Source organism: Cebus imitator, unplaced genomic scaffold (assembly GCF_001604975.1).
Source record: "Cebus imitator isolate Cc_AM_T3 unplaced genomic scaffold, Cebus_imitator-1.0 Scaffold88, whole genome shotgun sequence".
Taxonomy (NCBI): domain Eukaryota; kingdom Metazoa; phylum Chordata; class Mammalia; order Primates; family Cebidae; genus Cebus; species Cebus imitator.
Genome location: NW_016107403.1, coordinates 6,549,792 through 6,567,158, shown reverse-complemented (window position 1 = coordinate 6,567,158; position 17,367 = coordinate 6,549,792). Strand labels below are relative to the sequence as shown.

Below are 17,367 nucleotides of genomic sequence, written 5' to 3'. Positions count from 1 at the left end.
ACAAATTTTCTATCGGTGCAGGTGTTCTCAGACGAATGAGACTCTGTTACAGCCACAGCCTTGTCTTTTCATCAAGACAGAAAGGACAATAAGTCTGCTCTGAGTGACAAGAATCTTTCAGCTAAAAGTGTGAACCAGATATCCTGAAGCATGCCCTCTAGGCTAATAATGCAGTGCCAGGCCAAAGAAGGTTTTAATTACATAATTGATAGAGTTGGCCCAGATTGCAAAGGGTTTTGAGGTTCCAAAACATTGAATTAAAGGAAGATAATTAAAGAAATGCAGCCAGTGCAAGTCCTGTTTCTATTCTATGAGTGTCTCCCAGGCAATTCTCAGATTAACACCTCTGTCTGTCTGCAAAGTCCACTCAGTCAGCATTTATTGAACTCCTTCTGTGTGTCAGATGCCACTGATATTAAAAATTCAGTGGGGGAATAGTTGGGAACTGAATAAGACGTTTGTCTTTTTTCTAAATGCAAGCAGCCCTCCACTTAAAAGCAGAGCATTGCAAGCTTTAACCACAGCAACTTAGGGCCAAATCCCAGCTTCCTCACTTATTAGCTGCAAGTAGGAAACAGTCCATATCTGTAAAATGGATCTCATAGTACTTACCTACTAGATGGTAAGGCTCCAAAATGACATTTTGTCTTTCCTCTTTACCAACACCCAGCCCCCGCCTGACTTCCATGTCCCTCCCTTAGAGCTTCCATTTTGTTTCCATTAGAATGCAACAGCAACAACTCAACACACACACACACACACACACACACACACACACACACACAGATGAATAGAAATAAAAACACCATTTTGGTAAATGTTTAATAGCAATTATTTCTTAATAGTGGGATTATGGGTGACATTAGTCTTGTTTCTAGTGTATTTTTCTGTATTTTCCAAGTTTTCTAAAATGAGCACATATCAACTTTATAATTAGGAGACTTCAATAGAAGCCATTTAGTTTATTGGAGCTAATGTTTTTAAGAACATATGAAGCCCTTCGAAAGCCATCGGTCATTTGTACTTAAGGAGGAATGATTTAATGAGATTCTGTTTAACAGCTGGTTGACAAAGTTGTACTAAAGGAATGGGCCTGTATTAAAGGAATAGGGCTGGAGACCAAGAGGTCTGGGGAAGGTTTACAAGACGGAACTCTGGAATATGGGTCAACACCCAGAATAATGATGACTTTTAAGCTGCATGAAGGAGATCAAGGAAAGGAGACAATAGGGGGTGTCGGAAGAGAAGGTACCAAAAACTAACTACCTGTTTTGGAATGTCATTTAGGGTCCACTCTGACCCAGAAAGGGAGAACAAGCTCTTCATCTGGCCCTCCAACTTCTCTGCTAGCCCCACACTCTGGCACTACCTGGTCACTGTTCTGGGTACATCAGCCAGGACTCACCACCCAGTAGAAAAGCATAGAAGAGGAAAGGAGAGATCAGGCTTAAGCCAAACCCTAGCTCTTTGATTCACTGGTGTAACAGTGGTCAAGTTTCCTCATCCATTAATTGAGGATGAATGTATCCTCCTCATGGATGGTACTGTAAAGTTTGAGTGTATATATATATACACACCCAGATGCCAATGCCTCTAAACACACATGTGTGTGCCCACCTGGGAGTTTAACAATTTATAATACTGTTACTATGGAAAAATTGTTTCCAGATTCCAAATATATCATCAAATCATAGTCTTTGAATGCAACCAGAAACAAGAGTTGATCTGCTTTTACATATTCAAAGCCACTGAAAGAGACACATCTTTATTTCAAAACGAAGGAAGTGGATTTCAAATTCGATGCTTTCTTTACCACACCTCACCTGTTGCCAGATCAGTGTACCAAGGGCATACTTCATATGATTAAAATAGTCAAACACCATAAAAATAGGAAGACATGTATTTTAGTGTGGACCAATTCGTTACCCAGCCTGCAAGGCTTCATGAAGGCCTATAGAATAGGGGGAGGAAGCTAGAAATTGGGAAGTGTGATGGCTGATTGTCATTTGCTTACAATGATTTGCAGGCATTCAGTTTCTCAATGGAACAGTGATCAGAAGCTTCTTAAAATATAAAAGAGATTCACACTTTGAAAGATGTTTCTCAAAAGTTAAATTCTCATTGGTTTAAACTATTTTAAGAATCACAGTACCTTTTCCCACCCACAAGTAACCCCTGCCTACACACACGGACAAATGATCTTTTCAGCGTGGTTTGTTCAGTTTCCACCTCATTTATTCCCTTGCATTTAGATGTATCACAAAGACACATTTGGTGTGGCTCCATATTCTAGTTTGTAATATTCTCTTCCCAACTTCTGACAGGGAAGGTATTTACAGTGAAGTGAAGAGGGAGAGAATTTTTTTGTGTAGTTCCACGTTCTTCTTCATGGGTCCCTATGGGAAGTTGTTTTTCTTATAATAAAGTTACTCTTATATTACAGACTTCCCTCACTCCCACCAAGTTCCCTGTAGCCTGCTGTCTCCATGTATAAGTAGGGCCTGTTGTGACCCCCCAGTGGTGATTGCATTAGATCTGAAGAACTGAAATTGGTGATTCATATACACATGCATGTAGCTGGGTGAGAGTGGGCATTTACCAGTGTACCCTGTATTTCAAACATTTGAGTAAATGCAAGCATATTCTAGATGTGTAAAAGATCTGCTCAATAACACTGTTAAAGTTTATATTGCTTTACTTCAATGCTTTTCTTAGTATCTCTATAACATACTATTTTACTCTAATATCATTAACATTTGCACAATCATGATTTCAAAACTGTTACCCAAGAAAAGGAAGTAATTGTGAACCCATATATTTCATACAGAGGGAATTTGCAAATCACTTTTATGCTAAGTTCCTCATGCGATTTCTACCTACAACTAGATCCATTTTCTCTGAAAATAGCAGGTATCCTCTTTTAAGTGCCAAAAAGAAAAAAAAAAGGATTTTAAAAGAAAGCAGGACTCCAACGAAGGTCCTTCCTTCCGAATTGCTCATCTTAAAAATCTAAAACAAACAACACACATCTATCCTGAGACTGTAGGGACACTTCGGCACCCCAGCAGCATCCTTGGATGAAGCAGCAGGGGAGCTGTGGGCGCGGCCCGGGAGCGCAGGCTCCACTGGCCTCGTGGGTCCTGAGTGGGCGGCGGCGCCGCGATGCGTCCTCGCCTCCCCACTCAGCCGCCGATGGTGCGACACACTTCCTGTGCCTATTGGCCCCCTCAATCAGACCGCAGCCCAGGGGAGGCCAGTGACATCACCCAGGCCCCCTGGCGTCTCCAGAGCGGCCCTGGGCTGGCCGAGGCACCCTGGAGAGGACACAGAGCCCTGACTCCTCCAGGCGCCGAGTGGGGCACGGGTACCTGGGCTGGGGACCACGGCCCTGCCCCGCCTCCCACTCTGCCTGGGTAGGCTGGCCGGGGTCCCTGCACCAGACCGGAGCCGCTCAAGTACAACTACAAAGAAGCAGCCCCTCACCTTCTCCTCCGGCCAGGCTGCAGCACTCGGACTGACCCCCCGAGGTGCCAAGGACAGGGTGGCCACCAGCAGCAGCAGGTGGAAGGTGCCCACGACGCGCCGGTCCCCGCTGCCTGCCATCTCTCCAGGACTGTCTGGACGCGGGTTCCCGGAGCCGCTAGCGGTCACGAGCCCGGGAACGCGCGTCCTTCCGCCTTCCCTCTTCTCTACCCTTGGGTCGACTGCGCCCGCCTTCCCATCGCCTCTGGATCGCCTCCCGCCGCACCGCGCTGGCCGCAGCCCTCCCACCCCGGACCTTTGCAAACCCCAGGGCTGGGCCACCTTGGGTGACAGACACAAGCTTCCGCTTGGCATCCAAGCGAACAAAGGTGGCCACTTCCTTCTTTTGGAGAGGAGGAAAGGAAGGAAGGAAGAGACACCGAAGAGCCTTTTTACGACCCGCAATGCCAAAACAGGGAATTGAAAGGGAGGAAGGGTTCACCAGACCCTCGGGAGTTATAAAGTGTTTCCCAGAGCTCCTAAAGGAGTGGACAGGGAATCGACATCTGCTCAATACGGCACCAGGCACTGTCCTAGGTGCTTTTCCAACCTTCCCGTATTTAATCCACTAATCTCATTTTACAGACAGGGAAACTGAGACCCCCCCCCCATAGAAAGCCTGGACTGGAACCCGCAAGGAAAAGTGTGATAGCGCATCTTTGTCTTTTCTCTTTTTTCTCACTAATAGTTGCCTTGCCTCACAGAAGACAGACCATCATACTCTCAAATTGAAAAGGATGGTCAAAGTAATTATCTAAAATAATGACATCTGAATTATTCACAGCAGCTCTGAAGGCAGTCATCTTCTCCAGGGCATGCCCCCAAAAGGAAAAGCCAAACACAATTTTATTTACTTTGTAACATCAAAGGTCATTGTTATCCAGATAATCCTAGGGCGGGAAAACATTTCAGTTTTGTCTGAAGGTTTCTGGTCCAAGTTGTCAGGACAACGACTTTCACCTCTTTTAGCCTCTTTGCTTCCACAGTGAGGATCAGGACTTAGCCTGCCCTGAGTCATCCCCCAGTAACATCAAGTTCCCGGAAAAATCAGAACAAGGACACTGAAGCAGAACTGTTTCCCAGAGAGCAAAGATTTGAAGGTAAGGAAGCTGCCAGAAGGCCCACCCACTCACTCTGGCTTCCCAGTCTTGGCTATGAGTTTTTAAAGAGAGGGCTTGCCTGGAAATACACTGTTCTGCCCTCCTCTGGAGTTACAGGGGAAGACAGGATGCAAATAACTCCTCCTCTGACGTTCAGATTTGCTAACCCTATTCATGTCTGAGAGTTTTGAGTGACAATTTAGATTTCCAGGCTTAAATAAAATTAAATATACCTTTATTACCTCCATGGACAGTTCTGATCGTCATACCCCTTCAAAACTTTCTATTGGCTCCAGATTCAGAACCAAATCACTGTCACAGTCTCCAATATATTTTCCTCTCTTGCTGCCTGGGTCAACCTTGAAATAGTGCATTTCCTGAGTGGCTGGGTAATAAAGAGCCTATTTGTTTTTCTTACCCTACTACCTTTGTGTCTTTTCACAATATGGTTCCTATAAGAAAGAGAATATGGAGCCAAAGCACAGTGGCTCACACCTGTAATCCCAACACTTTTGGGAGACCGAGGTGGGCGGATCACCTGAGGTCAGGAGTTCAAGACCAGCCTGACCAATATGGAGAAACCCTGTCTCTACTAAAAATACAAAAATAGCCAGGTGTGGTGGTGCATGCCCATAATCCCAGCTACTTGGGAGGCTGAGGCAGGAGAATCGCTTGAACTTGGGAGGCGGAGGTTGCAGTGAGCTGAGATCACACCATTGCGCTCCAGCCACAGGAGTAAGATATCACCTCAAAAAAAGAGGATGTGAAAATAGCAAACCTAAATGAAACAAAATGTGAGAGGTACTATAATACTAAGGAATTCGAAACAAGAAATATGGAAACAAGCTAAACTGTTTGCACATAACATGATGATGATTTTCTGTTTCCTAAGGTTCTCCAATTTTGGTTATATTGTCAATAAGATGTTCTTACAGTTTGGTATCTACAGGAAGCAGACTCGGAGACAAGAGTTTAACATGCAGGAGTGCCCTTGGGGCAAACCCCTGTGCGAGGAAGAAGGGGGAACAGGAGAGAACAGAGGGAGAAGTTAGCAGCAAAGTGGGTCCAATGACTTCACCCAACCCCAGAGGAGCCCTGAAGCTGAAAAAGACTGTCAAAGTTCTTCCATAGTGGGCCAGAATGGCTGGGGCCTTATCTCTGGACCTCCATGGAGTGATTTCCTGCAAGCAGCTTTGCAGCCAAAAGAGCTGGACTGCTAGAGGCTGTCAGCCAGCTGGCCTCCAACAGCTGCAGCAGGGTCCTTCCCTGGGGGCAGATCTGGGCAGCGCATCTCCTGTATCTACGACAAGTGGGTTTGTCTTTTCTTTTTTTTTTTTTTTTTTCAAAATGGTTTACCCAAGGGACCTCTAACCCACACGCGAAAACATTTCACATAGCTAGTGAAACTGATTTCGATGATTTTTTTTTTTAAATATATGTGGGCTTTTCTGACAACTTTTCACAAATCTACAAATCCAACACCACTATGTATGTATCCCTTCATTCCTTATTCATATCTTTTCTTGTACCTTACACACTAAATATCTTTCTCCTTTCCTTTGTTCATTCTTTTCTCTCTTCCATCGTTTGGGAAACTTTTAGAAATCCCTTATATCTGCTATTTTTTCCCTACTTCAACTTCTCCTTTCTTCAAACTCTTCCTATGGACTTTTCCATTTTAATTAAAGTTTCAGGCCCTGTTTTTCATCATGGAAAAAATGTGTTGTATATACAGTGATGGTAACACTGTACTCAAGTGGAGAAATTATCACTTCCATTATAGTATAGAGTCTATACTGTGATGTGAAGGAAATGAAGGACCCAATTGCCAAAACAGATTTCCTCCATGAAGTTGCCATGGCAGGATATTCCTACACCCAGTCCCACCTTTAAAGTGACGCCATTAGACCAAAGTAGTAATGACCAGAAGGTTCTATTAAAACAATAGTTTTCAAAAGTGTGGGCCACGGACTGGGGATTCCCCAAGATCCTGTTGGCTGTCTAAAGTCAAATCAACTTTTATAATAATACCAAAACAAGATTCGCTTTTTCTACTGTGTTGACTATCCACTGATGTTGCAAAAGCAATGATGGGTAAAAATGCTGGCACCTTAGCAACTCTCAAGACAGGACACAAAGCTGTACTGTTGGGGAGGAAAATCACAGGTGTAGTCGTTGTAGTTTTCACAGCCATGCACGAAGACAAAAAAGGAAGAGAAAGACAAAAGAGCCAGTCTCAAGAATGACATTGATAAAGTAAAAAACTGTTGTTTTACTGCCTTCTGAAGCTCTCTCTCCTCCTGTAATCTGTCCCACTAGATTTTAAATCTAGCTCCTCAAGTCTGTCTTTTCATCTCATGGAGACCACCAGCTCTATGTGGATTCCTCCTACCTGCACCGCATCCTGGAAACTCTCAAAGCAGTAAGCTGGAGCAAATATCTAGCTTATCTCATTTCTTTCCCCTTTTTTCACCACTTTCCCGTGATACCTCTTTTCCAATCATTGAACATCATTTTTAAAATTTTTATACAGAGAGTACAGGTGCAGTTTTGGTACATGAATATATTGCATAGTGGTGAAGTCTGAGCTTTTAGTGTAAGCATCACCTGAAAATGTAGTATACATTTACTCATCAGGTAATTTCTCATCCCTCCCACCCTCCCACCCTTCCAAGTCTCCAATGTCTATTATTCTGCTCTCTATGTCATTGTGTACACATTATTTAGCTTCCATTCATAAATGAGAACACGTGATATTTGAGCTATTTCAGTAAAGATGATGGCCTCCAGTTCCATCCATGTTGCTGCAAAAGACATAATTTTATTATTTTTTATGCTGGGTAGTATTCCAGGGTGTATGTGTGTGTGTGTGTGTGTGTGTGTGTGTGTGTGTGTATGTGCATGTCACATTTTCTTTATCATCCATTGTGAATATCATTTTTAATATATTTTAGGTGAGATGACAAATCCAGTTCCATCTTAACTGGAAGCATAAATTGAGAGTATGCAGCTTTTTATACTCACATGGGAAAATGGGAGGTAGAAATAAAGCACTTCTGCTGCACACCAAAGGGCAATTGTCTCAAGGAAAAGCATTTGTACTGTTGTTTAAGAAGTATAGTGGGCTGGGCACAGGGTCACCCCTGTAATCCCAACACTTTGGGAGGACAAAGCAGGTGGATCACTTGAGGTCAGGAGTTCAAGACCAGTCTGGCCAAAATGATGAAACCCCCACCTCTACTGACAATACAAAAATTAACTGGGCATGGTGGTGGATGCCTGTAGTCCCAGCTACTCCAAAGGCTGAGGCAGGAGAATAGCTTGAACCTGGGAGGCAGAGTGTGGAGTGAGCGGAGATTGCACCACTGCACTCCAGCCTAGGCAACACCACTGCACTCCAGCCTAGGCAACACCACTGCACGACAGCCTAGACTGTCTCAAAAAAAGAAAAAAAGAGAGAGAGAGAGAAAGAGAGAGAGAGGGGCATAGTGAACTTACTACTTTTTTCATGAAATCCCAATTTAATTGAAAGAACAATGACTGATAAATTATGATTATTCAGACTTGGATATTTGGCAGACAGTTGAAAATGAATAAAGTGTGCCTATGCCTTGAAGGAAAATAACTGATACTGTTTGTTGCCAGTGATAAAATTGGATCTTTCAAGCGAAAATTGGAATTTTGGATAACTTGTATCTGCTACCATAAGCTTGACAGTTTCCTGACATATAACAACTTTCATGACAAAATTGGTGATTTTAACAAATGTGATTATTTATTATATATAATGAAATGCTCAACATTTGGAATATCTGCATAACTCAGTGAAGCAATATTTTCCAAATGCTCAATTCACCATGTTACAAAATCACAAATAAAAGTTCCATTCAAAGTATAAGAGGGACCAGTGGATTTTAATGTAATGGAATAAAAACATGTATTTAGATGCAGACTTTAAGTTGTAACTTTTATGACACTATTATTTGCTATGTTTTGATTTAATAATGAAGAAGATTATCCACAATTATCTCAAGAGGTTATTAAACTGTTCTTCCTTTTTTCTACTACATGTCTGTATGAGGTCAAATTTTCTTCATATACTTCAACAAAAATAATATATCACAACAGATGAAATGCATAAGCAAATATGGAAATCCAGCTGTCATCTAAAAAATCAGAAATTAGATTTTTAAAATATCATTCTTCTCACTAAACTTTTTATTTTAGAAAATATACTTATTTTTCATAAAACATATTTCTTTACATGTAATGACTTCGTTCTTTTTAAATAAATAAATATTTGTAAAATACCTGCTCTAATTTGCAATACCACAAATACTGATAGACATAGTCCACTTAAATGAAAGCTACTTCTGGTCCTCAATTACTGTTACTAATGCAAGGAGTCCTGAGACCAAAACATTTGAGAATCACTATGTTAAAACCATTCTACCTGAGAGAGACCGATGATAATACATTAAACCAATGCCTACAGCTGTAGCTACACATAGAAATTATCCAGAAAGCCTTTCTTAAAAAAAATGGTGATGTCTGGCTTCCACCCCCAGAGATTCTGATATGATTAGCCTGGTGCATGGTCTGGGCATCAGATTGCTTCAAAGCTCCCACGTGATTCTAACACATAGCCAGGGCTGAGAATCATTGCATTAAGTCACATACTTTGAGAAGTACATTAGCAAAAATCATATAATCAGATTAATAATAACGTTAGTAGTCATGTTGCATTATTTCATAAGGCCCTAAAAATAACAGGAAAAAAGACTGGGAAAGTGGACTGGCTTAGACAAATTATGAAGTAGGCAGCTTAAATTCAAACCCCCCAACTTTCCCACCACTTTTTGGCCCTTATGCAAGCCTAATACTAAAGCACACTGCCTTTTGTTCCTTTCATAGTCAGAGAATGTAGAGTCCTACATTATACCCTTGTTTGAATCTGTCCACCACCTCTTTCAATAGCAGAGTGAAAAATTAAAATATTTGACTCTGCAGTCCAGAGTCAGATTTTTAGTGTTTCTTGGAAATCTCAGGAATCCAGATTTCCTGTAAATATTCCCACCTTTTTTCATCAGATCAGAGGTCAGGTCAAGGTGGCAATAAAAGGAAAAAAATGTTCCTCTCCTCTGGTTTTCTGGCCCTCTCACTTCCCAGTCCTATTGAATAACATGCACTGTCCTCTCAAAGAAGGAAAGAGGAACAGCCCCTATAAATCTGATTCCTTTCACCAACACTAATTATGTCCCTCAAACAAAATTTATCACTTTACGAGCTTATCACGCTTTTGATCAGTTTTTCTCTGAGGGCTCTGAAGACCAAAAGTGTTCCAAGATCCAAAGAAATGAATCTCTAGTAAGAAATTTCAACACACTCAAGGAGAGGAGAAGTAGAATCAAAGATGAGGAGAGCAAAGGTCACCTGGTGACCACCAAGCAAACCATCCAGAGGAAAAAACTCCTTGTCTGAGAAATTTAGAAGTGATTAGACTTCCCCATTACCTAATGCAGGCATCTGGTTCCAAGCTTCTTTCTCAAAAATTTATAAGTAAATAGAATTTCCATATGTCCCCAGGACTGTATGTATGTTGAAACTCGTTCTGCAACCCTTGCTGACATCAAGGCACCAAAATGCCTACAAATTTAATCATTTATTAAGACCTACATGGCTAATAGGGCCCAAATTACCATTAAGTTCCACTTTAAGGTTCATAAACACCCCTAAGGAAAAATCCACCACAATTCCTCTCTTGCTGAGGTGACCTGCTGCACTCTTCTGCAGCGTTCTTTCTATCTAAAAAAACTTTCCTTTTCAAACCTATACTGTTGTCAGTAAATTCTTCTTACCAATACGCAACGTCAAAATCTTACCACTTTTCAATGTCAGGGCTCTGAACCAAGCCCAGCAAAAGATAAGGACTCAAAGACAAAATTCATTCTTTACAGCTCACAGAATAGACAGCACTGATCTACACAATACCAAAACTATGATGTGAAATTATAAACAACTGATTGTTACAGGAAGTAGCTATACATCTAGTGTAAGTCTGTATATTTATAGAAGCATATATGTTGACATTTTATTCAAAAAATCTCATCTATGTTCAATTTTTTTGCATCTTGTGGAATCAAATAAGATAAAGCACCAATTTCATATATATATAATATACATTATATATATGTATCATATACATTATATATATGTGTGTGTGTATATACACACACACATATATATATACACACACACACACACACACACACACACACATATTTTGGAGACAGATTCTTGCTCTGTCACCCAGGCTGGAGCACAATGGCACAATCTTGGCTCAATGCAACCTCCTCCTCCAGGGTTCAAGTGATTCTCACACCTTGGCCTCTCAAGTAACTGGGACTACACGTGTGAGTGCAACACCACACCAGGCTAATTTTTGTATTTTTAGTAGAAACAGGGTTTCACCATGTTAGCCAGACTGATCTCGATCTCCTGACCTCAAGCAATCCACCCACCTTGGTCTCCCAAAGTGCTGGGATTACAGGCATGAGCCACCACATCTGGCCTTCTGCAACATATTAATGATAGAACGTGAAAAGTAAAAAGCTGTTAAAGAATTTTTCATTCAGAGTTACTAAATTTTTATGGCATAAGTTAAAAATATGATCAGAGATGTTAAGTGTGTCAATAATATGTTTTTAAGACCTAATTTTATAAATAAGTATGATGAGACATATTATTATTATCCTCATTGTTAAGGATTTTAAAAAGTTAAGGTACAAGGTTAAGTAATCTGTTCACAGTCATGCAAAGCTGATTCCGTTGTAGGCAGTGTAATTTTACTCTACCCTACAGGCGTTTAGAGTTTCAGAGGAGAAAATCTAAGTAGCTACTAAAATCTGACTTTCAACAAGCAGAAGAAAGCTTTTACTGAAGGTAAAATCAGATACCACTGAAAGTGTTTTATCTCTAGATTTTAAGCACAATATTCATTTTTATATTTTTGTCTCCTTTAATGGTGTATCTGATATCATATCTATTAGATGGGGGAAAGGGAATCTAAAAAAAAAATTAAATGCCAAAATGTAAAGTAATATAATCTAAAGTCAAGGCAATGGCACTCAGTTGTCTTTTGCTTTGGGGTCATTTGTGGATTTTCTAAGGTGTTATATTCTACTTATTCATGTTTTAAAGACATGAAATTGTGAGATTTTCCTACTGATCAGGCTACACAGACTGTTACCAGACAACTTAAACAGCACCCTTTCTCTCAATCTTATAATGTTAACTGTGAATTGTGCTTGTCATTAATCCCTTTCTAGCTTTTCATGAAAGAACAATCATTCTAAGTAATTTTCAAGTCATACCAAACAAACAAAGTTTGCTTTTAAGACTCAGGATAGGCCCAACAGTGTCAAATAAGAGGACGAAAGGCTCTAAAACCTCTTTCCACAGGGTCCCAAAATAGAACATTAAGAAAGCAAATAAAAATGACACAAATTCACAGAAAATAGCAACAATTATTTAAAAAACAAGTTGGCTATGCCACACATCACTATTAACAATAATAATAGAAAGTTGCAACATAACACCACAATTCAAATTCCACCCTAAAATCACATATGCTCCTATAAATATCTAATTTTTGCTTAAATTTAGAAAGAATTTATGCTGTTTGTTTTATTTTTATATATGAAAACATTTGCAAAGTATTTTGAATGTTTTAGTAATACTTAGTACAGATTGTGTCATACAAAATCCTACCAACATGACAGTTCATATATACTCTATTGTTCAGATTATAATAAATTAGACGAACTAATCCATCTTCAATTTTAATGTTTGGAAAAACATTTCTACAGAGCTCATGATTAGCACCAGACCAAGGATATACCTAAATTTCCCTAAAAAAGAAGCTTAAATTACTGAGTATAGAATTTTAGTAAGACTAATCCCCTTCTGTTACTGCCCAAACCTTGACCTTTTATGGTTCTCACTCAGTAAATCACATACCTATTATGCAGAACACTAAAGTTTGAATTTAGAGATCTGTGAGAAAGAAAAAGAGATTGATTCATTGCCTTTCATAATATCTTTGTTTAGTCCTCCAAAAAATTTTCTTCTAACAATGTTAGACCTGTATTACAATTAGGAAGAAGCACAGTAGTAATTTTAGAAAGGGAGCCAAGAGGAAATTTCATAAGCGAAAAGGAAGGTCCATAAGAGAACTGTACATCTTCATTCCACTCTAAGGCAAAATGTTCTTTTGATTCTATTCTTCGATTAGAGAAAATGACCATCAATCAGAAAAACAAACTAATGGCTCAGACAGGAAATGAATGACATTCAAGACTAAGCCATAGGCTGGGCACGGTGGCTTGTGCCTGTAATCCCAGCATTTTGGGAGGCCTAGGCAGGCGGGTAATTTGAGGTCAGGAGTTCGAGATCAGTGTCACCAAAATGGTGAGACCTTCACAGCTACTAAAAATACAAAAATACAAAAATTAGCTGGGTGTTGTGGCACATGCCTGTAATCCCAGCTCCTCGGGAGGCTGAGGCAGAAGAATCATTTGAACCCAGGAGACAGAGGCTATAGTGAGCCAAGATCGTGCCACTGCACTCCAGCCTGGGTAACAAGAGTGAATCTCCGTCTCAAAAAAAAAAAAAAAAAGATTAAGCCATAAATAAAGGATGTAGTAACAATTATTATTCAAGATTTTTAGGCACTGAAAATATGAGGGAAACTGGTAAAGTGGATAGAAAATAGCCTAATTATAAAACATCTCTGTGTGCTATAATTACATATTAATCTTTATTCAATTATGCAGCTAGCTACAGAATACTATTATTTTATAGTACACACATGCATAATCTTTAGCATATCCTTTGCAGGTGTAAAAATTATGATACTATAATCCTTAAAGGGCAGGCACCTGGTAATAATTACTTGAAAAATATTAAGTGTCTAAAAACACATACCTTATGATTATTCAACATAGTGCCTGCCACAAATATGGCAAAATATTTGATTCATTGCAGTATATAATGTACAGCTTAACCAGGAGGCTAACGACAAGCAGACGATGATCTTCCCTTGACCTGATACCTTCCTTAATTGTTACTCTCTTTCCCTTCCCTTCCATTCTTTAATGTAATCTACATCATTAGTTCCCAAATGTTAGTTCCATATTAATGCCTGTCCATGATTATGCTTGGTCAGTTTGTTGCAAAAGGAGAACTTTTTTTTTAATGTTGTTAATAAGGCAATTATATTTAATCAAAGTCTGATCTTTAATCTTCTTCCTCCATATTTGGGAACAATAGGTTGTAGGTTCTTGGGTTTGTCTTTTATTGTCTTACTCTCTTGTTTCATTGTGGTAAAATATATACAACATAAAATTTGCCATCTTAACATTAAATACATTCAGTTCATTAAACACATTTACGTGTTTGTGCAATGATCACTACTATCCAGCTCTAGAATTATTTTCATCTGGCAAGCTGAAACTGTACCCATTAAACAATAACTCAACATTTTTTCTTGCCCCCAGCCTCAAGCAACCACCATTATACTTTCTGTCTCTGTGAATTTGACTATTCTTTTTTGTGTGTATGTGTGATATAGGGTCTCTCTGGAGTGCAGAGAGTCAGGCTGGAGTGCAGGGGTACCACGCTGGCTCACTGCAACCTCGACTTCCCAGATTCAAGCAATTATACTCTCTCAGCCTCCTGAGTAACTGGGATTACAGCCACGTGCCGCCATGCCCAGCTAGTTTTTATATTTTTAATAGAGGTGGGGTTTCACCATGTTGACCAGATTAGTCTCAAACTCCTGACCTCAGGTGATCAGCCCATCTTGACCTCCCAAACTGCTGGGATTACAGGCATAATCCAATGCACTGGGCCAAATAAAGGTATTTTAAATCTGGGATATAAATTCCAATGAGCCAGATTCCGAAATTTCAGACTTTAGCCTCAGTCACAGGCCATCAGAACTCTTCCAAAAATACTCAGAATAAATTGATGGATCAGTATGTCTTAACTCACTCATACATGTGTAATTTATAGGAAAGCATCAGCAACAATATTACTATTGACATTAACAGCACATACAGTACCTTTTGATAAACAGTGGAGCACACAAGATCCTTGACAGCAGATAAAGACAGTTCCTGGGCTTCAATGGTAACACTCTCCCGTGTGAGGCCAATTTGCAGTAGAAATGAAACTGTATGCACTGAGCCTCTGGAGTTGGTGAGCGATGGTGCACTGAAGCTTCCATTAGAGAGTCGGACAGAGAGTCCCGTCTTAGGACTTGAACACGGAGAAGCAGTTGGAAGCACAGCAGGAATAGCCGAAGATAATACAGACTTCTGGGCTGATGGAGGGGAATTATTTGCAGACATCTGCCTTTCTTTATTCTGTTAAAATAGCTGTCAGTTCTCTTTCAATGGTTATGAAGCGGTTTTTTAAATAACAGCAGTAAAGAAAATGACTGCACTTTTGGATTTAGTTGAAAGCTTCTTTCTTTCCTCTTTTAAGCCACTCATGCCGATGATGATAAGTTTTATCAATGAGTTGAATGCACAAAAGGTCCTACTTCTCTTAATATCAGTCCCATCAAAAAACAGTCTTGTCTGTAGGAAGACAGCCAGGGATTTGTAAAGGATTTAACATCACTAAGCTATCCTCAGCAGAAGAGACTTGACGGAGCTTATTTATGAATCTATTTTCCTTTCAGCCTGTTCTGGTCTCTTTAATTTCAGAAAATACATTGAATATAAGTTGTTTCTCTGTCAAGATGAAATCCTTTTTGTTTAAAAAAACAGTAAGTGTTTTGGATTAATCAATTCAGTACTTTTGCTTTGGTTTACTAATTTCACAGGACACCTTCTCAAATGTCCACACCTTAAATCACCTTCTCAAATGTCCTCATTTTCATTCTGGAGGTGGGGGAACTTTTCTATGATGAAGTACAAAGCTTTTTAAAATAGTATAGGCATATTTCATTAGATGAATGGGTCCATCAAGAAAAGTTGATGCTTTCTGATATGTAGTCAGCCTGGAAGAAAATTTTTAAGAGGTTTTTAATATTTTATATTCATTTGACATTAATTTAAAAATAAGAATGTAACTTAAAATAATTTTTGATCTGTGCTTATAATTCACTAATAAATCTTAATGGGTAGCCATTTTTGGCTAGTGAGCAAAGACTTTTTTCACTATAGGTATAATTTCACGGAGAAGATGAAAAAAGTTTCCCTACCTAAAACTTAAACATTAAACATTTTTTTAAAATCTATTTTTAATTGATGAAGACAAAACACTTTTATATTACAATTACATGACTGAATAATATCAAAAACAGAAGGGACAAAAAAGAGCAAAACTGACATTTTCACAGGCATACAATACATATCACCCGGCCACACAAACGATGTACAATACTTTCCTAATATAAGCTTATTATTTTTTCATATTAAAATACTAATCTTGCCAAAATATTACTCCTGACTTGCTTTGTTGAAAAATTCCTTTCAGAAGGCTAAGGAAGCAGGAGGGGATATACTGAACAGTTAAATGATCAACAAGTGTGAAAGCTGACATACTTGTAACAGGAATACAGAAGAAAGGGATGTCAACATAAGGGATTTCTCCTATCCAAGTTCTAACCAGGCCCAACACTGCTTAGCTTCCAAGATCAGACAAAATCAGGCACATCTGGGGTGATGGGGCCATAGACCACAAAGCATTTCTAACAGAATGAAAGAGAACAGTAGGTATAGTTAAATATATATAATTACCATAATTTTTAGGAAAGCACAGTTCAAAAAGGTAAAAAGAAATAAAAAAGATATGACCTCTCATGGCTTAGGCGTGAAACAGCTCGTAACTGATGGCTCCTTTTAAGTTCCATCTATGTACCCATAAATAATTCCAACAGAGAGAAAGAGTTAAGTATCCAGTGTGGCTACAGAGTAACTCTCTGCAGAGTAGTTAATGGGTTAAATTAGGACGAACATGACAGAAGGGCTAAAGCACATAACTATAGTATTAGGAATTGGAAAGCTCAGGAAAAAACTGAGACAAAAAAATCTGCTTGAAGATAAACGCTTTTATAGCTACTTTCACGTAAATGGTTATTATTCCATCTTACATAATGCACAACATTTGATCATTTATATATGTTTCACATACTTTACCTTGTGACACCTCTTTGAAAGTTGACAGGGTAAATATCTCTTTTGTAGACAAGAAAATCGAAGCACGAGTTGGTAACGCAACTTGCCCAGCAGCTCGTGGCTATTAACAGGTGGAGCAGGAATTAGAAGCCGGGTGTCATACTCTCTTACTCAGTACTGTCTCCACCATAACACACTATTTCTCCAAGAGAACAAGGAACTAAGAATCACTGCCCAGAGGCTGGTGCTAAGGTTGAGAAATCACACAGAAAGACAGACTGCTCAACTTGTATTTTGCTTTATCTTCTCCAACAGTTTTAAATGAAAACTGCAGAAAGGCACTGACAACTGAAAGCTGAGCCTCATGACCAAGAGACTGTAACAACTTTATGTGAGTTTGCGTCTCTGGGCACAGATGCAATCCATTCCATAGAACTAAAGCAATTTGCAAATGTAATCACAAAGCTGACTCCCATAATCTTGGAGAAAGAGCTCAAAAAGACAGATATAATCATGGCCCGGAGATCTGTAGAGCTGCTTCAAGTTCTGGGGGTTGG

The 17,367-nt window shown here is 39.5% G+C and overlaps 1 protein-coding gene across 2 annotated transcripts in view; it reads right to left on the bottom strand.

Annotated features, from left to right (window-relative positions):
* QPCT (glutaminyl-peptide cyclotransferase) overlaps window positions 1-15,054 on the bottom strand; it is a 40,009-nt gene extending 24,955 nt beyond the window's left edge. Inside the window, exon 1 of one of the 2 annotated variants that reach the window (XM_017534910.2) lies at window positions 14,747-15,054. In XM_017534910.2, coding sequence (XP_017390399.1) covers window positions 14,747-15,034 — 288 coding nt within the window. In that variant the 5' untranslated portion in view covers window positions 15,035-15,054. Of the gene's footprint in view, window positions 1-3,483; window positions 3,785-14,746 lie in introns of those variants that run through there. The other variant, XM_017534909.1, reaches the window with a different exon arrangement.
* Window positions 15,055-17,367: the final 2,313 nt, after the last annotated feature.